Source organism: Orcinus orca, chromosome 4, assembly GCF_937001465.1.
Source record: "Orcinus orca chromosome 4, mOrcOrc1.1, whole genome shotgun sequence".
Taxonomy (NCBI): domain Eukaryota; kingdom Metazoa; phylum Chordata; class Mammalia; order Artiodactyla; family Delphinidae; genus Orcinus; species Orcinus orca.
The window spans coordinates 9,308,484-9,318,218 of record NC_064562.1 but is presented as its reverse complement, the minus strand read 5'-3'; the positions used below and the strand labels follow the sequence as shown (position 1 = coordinate 9,318,218).

At 38.1% G+C, this 9,735-nt stretch overlaps 1 protein-coding gene across 2 annotated transcripts; it reads right to left on the bottom strand.

The window, feature by feature from the left end:
* Nucleotides 1–1,307: 1,307 nt before the first annotated feature.
* Nucleotides 1,308–9,220, bottom strand: SPP1 (secreted phosphoprotein 1). Of its 2 annotated transcripts, XM_004266135.3 has the most exons (7): nucleotides 9,063–9,220; nucleotides 7,872–7,939; nucleotides 7,721–7,759; nucleotides 5,287–5,367; nucleotides 4,959–4,997; nucleotides 3,100–3,381; nucleotides 1,308–2,140 (listed from the first exon to the last, which is right to left on the bottom strand). In XM_004266135.3, the coding sequence occupies exons 2-7, from the start codon at nucleotides 7,923–7,925 to the stop codon at nucleotides 1,739–1,741; spliced, it is 897 nt and encodes a 298-aa protein (XP_004266183.1). In that variant the 5' UTR covers nucleotides 7,926–7,939; nucleotides 9,063–9,220; the 3' UTR covers nucleotides 1,308–1,738. The 2 variants fall into 2 exon arrangements, with proteins under 2 accessions (XP_004266183.1, XP_004266184.1); XM_004266136.3 differs by lacking the exon at nucleotides 4,959–4,997.
* Nucleotides 9,221–9,735: the final 515 nt, after the last annotated feature.

Here is a 9,735-nt window from a genome sequence, read left to right as displayed (position 1 = left end):
GTTTTCTTTTTCTGCTACAATTTAAATGGTATTAGGGTTATCTGGTCGTTGAAGTTTTGATAAAATTCCACTGTAAAGTCATTTGGGTCTAGTTTTTATAGTTAGTTCTTTGATAACTTTTTGTCTTTCCACTATAGAAGTTTGTCTATTTGTCTTTTCTATGATTAGCAAAGTTAATTTTGGTAAATTGTATTTTCCTAGGAAATAATCTAATTCATCTAGGTTTTCCGTTTAACTTGGACTGAGTTGTGCAAAATATTATAAGTTACTTCTGATTTGTAAAACTTCCTCATGTCCTTGGTTATCTCCTTGTTTTTATTTCTTCTTTGTGCTTTCTACCCTTCTTCCTTTATTGGGTTAGCTAGTGGTTTATCTGTGGTGCTGATTTTTTTTTTTTTTAACAAAGAACCAGCATTTTGATTTATTAATTTCTACTATTTTTTCTGTTCCCTATTACTTTTAACTTTATTATATCCTTCCCTGTGCTTTCTTTTGCTTTACTTTGTTGCTCTTTTCTAAGTTTTAAGATGGAAACTCAGTATCCTTATTTTCATCCTTTTATTGTTGCTGCAAGAATTTAAGGCTATGGATTTTCTGTGATCACTGGTTTAACGGTACTCTAGTGAGTTTATGTTTTCATTAGAACTATTTTTTAGAAATTCTGCAATTAAAAATTTTCCCCTTTTGTCCCAAGAGTTGTTTAATAGAGAAGTTTTAGATTTCCAGTGAGATTTCTAGCTTTAAGAAGAGCAGAGGAGCAAGGTATAGAAATAAGGCCCTTGCTCCACTTCAGGTTTCCAGAACTTTTAGTTTTGAATGAAGTTGAAAATTTTGATTATTAGCTTTTAGGTTTTTTCCAGTACAAAGGGACTATTTGTTTATTATCTACAAGGGATCAGAATAGCTATGGGACTTACCAAGTTGTAATCCAAGGGCAAGGAAGCATAAATTCACTGCGAAAATGAATGGAGAATGGTAAAAACCAATAAAATTGATTTGTGATTGCATCTAAGCTTTCATTAGCTTTGACATAAGCTTTGTGAAAATTAGAAAAAGTTTGGTCTCACTCAGTGGAAGTGGCCTACAGAGCCCTGCATAGTTGGAGGAGTTCTGGCTGAATATCAACCTCCACTTGACTCCTGTTTCCTTGACTGGGAACTTTAGCTCAGCCAAGGGCTGTATGTTTGATCCAGAAGGTCTTAGATTGCTGTCTACTAAGTCCAGCACATTAATTAAAATGATGACATGTATTAATTGCCAGGCAACTGTAGGGAATCAAATAAGAAATGCAATTGACACCACCAAACTCTCATTACATTCGAGATATAAGATTTATTCACACCAACAAAAATAATCACAACAAAATATAAACTAATTTAAAAAACAAAAGATCATAGTGACATGAAATTTTATATTCTCAAGTGTGTAAAAGGTTTTTTTTGCTTCTACATAAACTTCTTTTCATAAAAGGGTAGCAAACATTAAAATGCAATGATGGTTTGCATTTCTTATATGGAAAGAACATAGGCTAAACCCTGAAGCTTTTAGTGTGCAAGGGTGTTACCATCAAGTCACACACTAAACTAATGATCAAAACCATGATCTGTTTCCAGATCCACACACACATATATTCACCAACTAAGCAGAGAAATAAGCATTTCATATTCTGTCCCACTCTGCTATAATGTATTTTTTTCTTTTTACTAAAAGCAAAGTAGGAAACTGTATTTTTCTCCTTTTAATTGACCTCAGAAGAGGCACTATCCAATTCATGAGAAACACGAAGTTTCAGGTGTTTGTCTTCTTCACTCTTAAGGTCTGGGACTAGCTTGTCTTCGCGGCTATGGAATTCTTGGCTGTGGAATTCATGGCTGACTTTGGAATTATCCTGACTCTCAATCACATCGGAATGCTCATAGCTGTCATCCTCGGCCTTCAGCTTGAATTCTTTGGAATGCTCGCGGCTGTGGGTTTCCATACTGCGGTCATCCGGCTGACTCGTCTCCTGACTGTCCTTCCCACGGCTGTCCCAGTCAGAAGCCCTGTGGAGGCGCTGGGCAACCAGGATGGCCTTGGGTGCATCACCCACCTCCTCGCTCTCCACGTGTGACGTGACGTCCTCCTCTGTGGCATCTGGATACTGAATCACAGAACAAACGGGAGAAGAATTCAATAAACAGCCAGAGATGAGAACACTGTAATTTTCTTCTGCTTTTTAACTTTCAGGCCAAGGTATTCTCTAACAATGTCTAAATTTGGCTGAAGCAAAAAAATAATACTAGCATGTTACTTTTTTTCAAACTAAGTCCTTTCATTACGTCATCTCCTTTAGTTTAATAGGTACATCAATTTTGTATGAGAGGAAACCCATGAGGAAGGTCTCATTATCTGTTTTACATAAAGGGAAAATGAAGCGAAAGTTAAAAGTAAAGGAACTCGTACACGGCAGGGCTATGTGCTAAATCCAGATCCTTTTTTAATTTAAAAAAGCGAATAGAGGGCTTCCCCAGAGGCACAGTGGTGAAGAGTCCGCCTGCCAGTGCGGGGGACACGGGTTCGAGCCCTGGGCAGGGAAGATCCCACATGCCGTGGAGCAACTAAGCCCGTGCGCCACAACTACTGAGCCTGCACCCTAGAGCCCGCGAGCCACAACTACTGAGCCCCTGCGCCACAACTACTGAAGCCCACATGCCTAGAGCCCGTGCTCCGCAACAAGAGAAGCCACTGCAATGAGAAGCCTGCGCACTGCAACGAAGAGTAGCCCCTGCTCGCCACAACTAGAGGAAGCCTATGCGCAGCAACAAAGACCTGACACAGCCAAAAATAAATCAATTTAAAAAATAAATAAATAAAAATGCAAATAGAATAAGTGCTTTATAACCAGGATTTGGAAAAATAGCATTGTGATTGAGAGACAAAATTAGGGAGAAATTATGTGGACTTTAATACAAAAACCAATAAGCGGGAAAAGGTTTTGTATTCAATGATCATAAAGTAATAATCCTTGCTGAATGAATGAACAAATGAGCATGCAGACCCTTGTTCCCTAGAACTGGGCTCTACTCATAACCATCTCATGTGTCTTGTTCAAGGATTTACCTGGACTTCAGATCTGCGGAACATCTTTTTTGACCTCAGTCCGTAAGCCACACTATCACCTCGGCCTTCGTATGTGTCTCCGGTCGGGACAGGTGGAGTGAAGACGGAGGTTGCTGGAACGTCAGTGGGAAAATCAGTGACCACTTCATCAGATTCATCAGAATGGTGAGACTCGTCGGAATGGTCAGTGTCATTGGAGTCATTGTCCTGGCTGTCTCCGTCCTCTTCGTCATCCACAGTGTCTGTGTGCTCAGGGCTTTCATTGGACTTACTCGGGAGGGTCTGAAAATCAAGATGATCGGAAAAATTGGTGTCAAGGTTTTTATTTTCCTTTAGCCTTTACGGTGCCTTAGTCTTTTACTATCTTTATTTAGTTTCAGAATCTTTTAAGTCTTTATTGAATTTGTTACAATATTGCTTCTGTTTTATGTTTTGGTGTTTTGGCCATGAGGCACGTGGGACCCCAGCTCCCTGACCAGGGATTGAACCCGTACCCCCTGCCTTGGAAGGCGAAGTCTTAACCTCCAGACTGCCAGGGAAGTCCCAGTTTCAGAATCTTTGTATTCACAACAAAGCACTCAATGGCTTTTAAGAGCTAAAGTGAGCATCTTCCAATTTCCCTTTTAACACAAGGATAAATGGAATCCTATTCGGAGTCATTTTTCTTGCTTTTTCATAAACATTTTCAAGCCAAATGTATGAGTTATAAATTTATATCGATAACATGTTTTTCCTTGATCATTTTAGACACTATTTAATTTACCAAATTCAATGATGCAGTAAATACAGGTACATAATTGTGAGATTGTTTTTTTCTATGACAATTCTCAGGAGATGAGAGCATCCATGTATTAATGCTCACCCCCAAACCTAAAACTCCTCCCTATTAGCCTGGATAATCAACAGGCGACTGTGTTATCCATGTGTGTAAACTGCAGCTCAATTAACCAGTTAATGTCTATTACACTTCTGATTGCAAATATATTGGGTCATTTATCTAACTTTCCTTATTAGAAATTCGTAGCATCTTCAAATAGAATCTTAAGGAAAACAAATTTAAGTTATCCCTTTGCTTAGCAAATATATTACTAATTCCAATAAAAAGAATAGTTATTAAATAAACCATTATGTTAGCAACAGAAACGTTCCTGGAGTCAAAGTCTTGGCTTTGGTAGGCATTAATTAGATGCTTACCAGATATTAAATGACAGCAACAAAATATCTTAAATAAATTGCAAGAGGCTTAGTATTTCAAGCAACAGACATTAGTAAACATTTCCTGCCACACTTAAACTTATTTGAAACCTGGTATTTCTGACATTTAGTAAACACTTGTGTTTTTTGTGGGCAAGTTTTAGACAGGAAAATTTTTTTTCTTTTTTTTTTTTTTTTATGGTTGGCTGAGCTCATGTTAGGAAGGGAGGGTGGGTCTCAAGATGGTGGGTCTCCAGGTTTTGAGGAGAAAGTTCCTAGTTCCTATTGTTCCCTTGGATGGTGGTGGCAGAGTCACTCAGAGAAATGAGACAGATATGAATCGGGCTACCAGGAGCCCATTCCATAATATTTCTCCCATACCCGCACCTCCACTCCACTAAGTAAAGGCTCTACTTCCACCATCCCTGACCTAGAGCCCACCATACTGTTGGCCCAGTATAATCAGGTCTGCAGAAAGTTCAAGGCTTTGGGTAGGGGTGTGATGCGCCCCTGGAATTTCAGGCCAGTGGATAGACAGGGCATTTACTGGAGAATTTTAATGGAATTTTGCCAGAATTGAACCCAGGCAATGTCACCAGGAGAAAGAGTTGCTTCCTTAGTTCCTCCAAGACATGGTGGACCTTGGATTCAAAGTGGAACCTCACCTCTTGCTTGTTAACAGTTTCCTCAGAGGACACAGTATTCTGAAGAAAGAAGTGTACAAATCAGTGTACATCATACTCTCTTAACTTTTTTATTCAAAAAGTTAGCCTTTTCCATAGAAAGCAGGTCTTAGTTTTTAGCCTCATTGGTGGATGACTTAAGCGGGAAGACAACATGACAGATCAATTGGTGTCCCAAGTTCACCTTTACCAACAGGCAGGAAGGATCCACTTAACAAGCCCAAATGGGCTGCTCGGTGCTATTTTTTGTGGTGGTTGTTCTTTAACTGTGAGAATTTTAATATTTAGAATTAATTAAAATTAAAAATACCTGTGGTTCTAGGAAAGTCTGCTTCTGAGATGGGTCAGGCTTTAGCCACGTGGCTACAGCATCTGGGTATTTGTTGTAAAGCTACAAAAAAGAGTTGCGTATCTGTCATTATTAAGAAAAAGAAACAGGGATCTCTAAGTGATAAGCTGAAAAAAACAACTCTACTTCCCCAATCTTGGTGGATAAGCATAATATGCATTATTCAGTCAACTGGAGCCTGAGCTCTATCTTTCATAATTTATTCTTTCTGGTAGAGTCATTTAACAAACCCTTACGTAGCACTTATTGTGAGGCAGGCACACTTTCAAAGTAATTTACAAATACTCATTCATTTAATCCTGGGAGAGGTATCAGTATGATTACTCCCATTTTACAGATCAGGAGAAACCCAGCCACGATGAAGTTAAGTGACAGTAAGTGGCAGAGCCAGGGCTCAAATCCAGTGACTCTTCACATTGATGATACACTGTGCTTTTCTGTTCTACGTTTGTTAGCAGAAATTCCTCTCAGATGAAATACAGCTAAAGCAGAGGGGCCCTTAATTTGTGTTGATCTTCCTTGTTTCCTGTCTCTGTGGAACAAGGAGAAACTCTCTAAGGCTGTGCTGTCCAGTATGCCATTCTCTAGCCATGAAGCACATGGCTATTCAAATTTAAGTTAATTAAAAAAAAATTAGTTCCTCGGTTGCACTAGAGCGTTCAATAGTCACACGTGTCTAGTGGCTACCTTAGTGGGAAGTGCAGAAATATATCAACACCATTGCATGAAAGTTCTATTGCTTTAAGGTGCCAAAGACGTGAATGGAATGACCTTTACTTAGCCAAGTCATTTATCTGGAAAATGATAATAAGATGCTAATGCAGAGGAGTGGAAATTGCTCTGAATAAGTGTCATCTGGTGGGCTGTACGGCCCAGGGCGATCACTTCACCTCTCTGTCATGGAGAAAAGGTACCCCGGGGGTTCCAAGAATTCCTTCACAGCCACAAAGGAGGAGAAGCGCAGGAAGGAAACCAGTCAGTAGCACTTTGGGTTTCCCCATGGTTGGCTCTAACCAGAGGAGCTTCATATTGGGCTTCTGTGACAGTTTTTGCTGAAAGAATGGGTTCCTTGACTGAAAAATGTGAAAACGACTAGTCTAGATGAGTTCAAAGTTTCCCTCTTTTTTTTCTTTAAAATATATATATTTATATAAATATTATACAGATAAATGTTATGATTGATTACATTTAATATACATATTTATTCTGATGATACCTGTAATACAGGCTTTATCTGTAGTTATAAGATAAATTTATAATTTTTAAAAAGTAATATGAAGAACAAATAGATAAGAAAAACAAACTAAAATCTACCCAGTAGTCATATGACTCATAGATAACCGGTGTTCATCTTCAGGGGTGTCTCTTTATAGACTCTCCATATTTCCTACTAGCTCTAGTTTTCTAGGATTCTAGAAGGTTGAGCTCTTCACTTATCTCCTAAATAACACTTAACCACTTATACAGCCGTGGCTTCACGTGCCGTATTTTATTCTATTAAAAAGGCACTAATTCTTGCCTCAAAAAGTGTGATCACTATTTTCTCTGGAAATGTTAATTTTCTGGCTTAGTGCTGTGATTCAATACTTGTGTTCTTAAATCACTTGGAAAACAGACACACTTACTTCTACCCACTTGCACACCCAAACACAAGCCGGCAATACTTCTCCTAACATCTTCATTAAGCAATCTAATTGCGGTGACCCCAGGCAGCTCTATACTGGCCTTTATTCTGTTTATCTGGAATTGAACTCTGTGTGCCTTTTTGTCCAAGCTCCTTGGGACAATGCCCGTTTGTTGTTTGGCTGGCATGCTTTCACCCTGTGGAGGGGCAGGTACATCTATGGTGCTGGTTGAATAATTATAATAAAGAATTTGATTTGGTCTTATGTTTGTCTAGAAAAATGTGATCTAACGTCATCGGATAAGCACAATAGATACAAACGGCATAAACAGACTTTCTCTTTATAATGGGCTTCTTAGCAAATATCTTAGGAGATATTGTGAATATTATGGTTATGCCAACTCTCCAATATGTGAGGTGAATTTTAAACTTAGCTTGCCACTAAGTAAAGCAAAAGATGGAATTTTTTACTTCTACAACAGTATGTTGACTCATGGAAACAAAAAGTCACACAACTTCATAGAACTCATTTTACATAAATGATAGGCCTAGAGCATCATTTTATTATATTAAAAAATCTAGTTTGGTTTTAAGAGACTAAAAGCAGTTCTGTGCTTGGTACTGGCCTAGAACCATAGCAGGCACTCAATAAATACTTATAAGTTATTTTGTTTGACTATGAAAATAAGTAAAATCGCCATACATTTGTAGCACATCTTCCAGCAGTTGCAAAAATAATTTAACTATATGATAAACCTAAAAGATGCTCACCTGCTTTTCCTCAGAGCTGCCAGAATCAGTCTGTTTAACCTTTGAAACAGAGAAGGTGAAGAAAGATTACAGTGTGAACGTGTTCGTAGCACCTTGAAACACACAATTCATTTATTTTGAGGAATTTTCTTTAAGATTCGGCTGTACTCACTGGAAGGGCGGAGGAGATGCCCAAGAGGCAGAAGCAAATCACTGCAATTCTCATCGTAATCAATGTTCCTGCAAAATATTTTGTAAGAAATACTTGATCTTTTCCTAGGTTAAAACAGTGATGCTTTTTTAGGCTACCACATTACAAAATCGTCACAAATAAATATATATTTTCTGTAGAAATACTCTCTACTTCTTAGAGGAAAATTTTCTTCTTAATATTATGATCTTTTGAGTTAGTATTTGTAATGCCACCTCCTCTATTCTCCATCTCTTCCTATTAGGCAAGGAGAGAGGAATTTTACAAGTCTATATTTATTCAACTTTAAAATTTAGAGTTTCAGAGATTATGCCGTTGCTACCTCATGTCACCAGCCATCTAAACCTAAAAACAGATCAACAGTAATTGAGTTCAAGTAATAAGCTGGAATGGGAATATTTATTTTTCAGAGAAGAAAAACACAAAGAGAAAGAGAGAAAATAAAGCTTGTGAAAGAAACTTGCTTTCTCCATTTTCCAGCATGCATTTCAAATGCGATTTTCAACTTAAATTATTTAAAAGGTGTTACTTAGGTGAAATGAAGCTATCTCTAAAGTTAATAATTTAAGTAAGGTATTCTAGAAATTTGAAACAAGAAAGAAAAACACTGAAAACAGTCAACAGCTTTCCTATTTGTAAGTCTAAATAGTGTCATACAGGTATTTTGGATAAATGTTAATAGCTAAATACAGAGGTAAAAATATTCAGAAAGGTTTTTTTCCTTGAAAACAGGATAAGTCAGATCGTTAAATAATTAGCATTATCATTTGTTTACATTAGCACTAAAAATCATTTTCCTTTTAAATTGTCTCCACAATCATCTATCCATTTAAAATGATGTAGATATAATCATTCCAAAGGGGCATAGACATTTCCTTTTTTTTTTCTGATGGCAAGAAGCAGTTTCAGTTCTTTTGAGGATGGCGTGGAAATATTTTTAAGTTTTCTATTCGACCGTCTTTCAAAATAGCCGGCCGCCTTTCCTGCAGGAGATCTGCCCTGGATCTGGCATGCTTATTCCAAAGACTAGGACCGTTTAAGTCTGATTAACACCTTTTACTGTTAAACCCTTTTCCTTACGGCTTGACCTTCCCCATGAAATGAAACAGTGCATACACAGGCCAGCAAGCAAGTAGCAAACTGCAGCCTTACCTTGGTCTGCGGCGGCTAAGAAGAGCCCGGTCCCAGGCGGTGCTGATGCTGTGCTCAGGGCTGCACTCTGGGCTCTTCCTCTCCCTGCTGTTGACAACCAGGACGTCTCAGAATTTAAAGGCTGCTCCAGACGTTCTCCACCAACACAGGGGGTGGAGAGATGTGTCATGAGGTTTTTTGCCACTGCCCAACCCACTTGCTCCTACACTTCCCCCTCTGGTTTTGTGGTTACAAAACAAACACATGCACACACACATACACACACACACACAAACTACTCTGCAGTTAAAACATTACTTATGCACAATATCATTAACTAGCTTTTTCGTTTATAGGATTGGCTCTCAGCGTCCTGGAAGGGCATCGAGGGGGTCCCATAAAAAGGGAGGGAGGGAAATGACTAGTTCTTACAAAGACTCTATAATTTCTGAATTAGAATAAAAATAGAATCTAAATCAGTCTTAAATAAAATTAAATAGAATGGATTTTTGTTTCTTTTGGTTTAAATAACAGATGAAGGTAATATATGCAACCAAATTTGCCTCACAATTATACTTATTTAAGAGCTATCAGGCTATTGTTCAGATACATACAAAGAATTCAGAAACCCTTCCTCCATTTTTACTTAAGCTCTGTTTTGTGATTTCAAGTGTGTAGCAGCCTGTCATTTAAA

Coding starts and splice junctions, on each gene's coding strand:
- SPP1 (XM_004266135.3), bottom strand. CDS start 7,925: ATGAGAATTGCAGTGATTTGCTTCTGCCTCTTGGGCATCTCCTCCGCC. Junction 5,368..7,720: donor GCAGCTCTGAGGAAAAGCAG/GTGAGCATCTTT, acceptor TCTTTTTTGTAG/CTTTACAACAAATACCCAGA. Junction 2,141..3,099: donor TCCGCAGATCTGAAGTCCAG/GTAAATCCTTGA, acceptor TCTGTGATTCAG/TATCCAGATGCCACAGAGGA.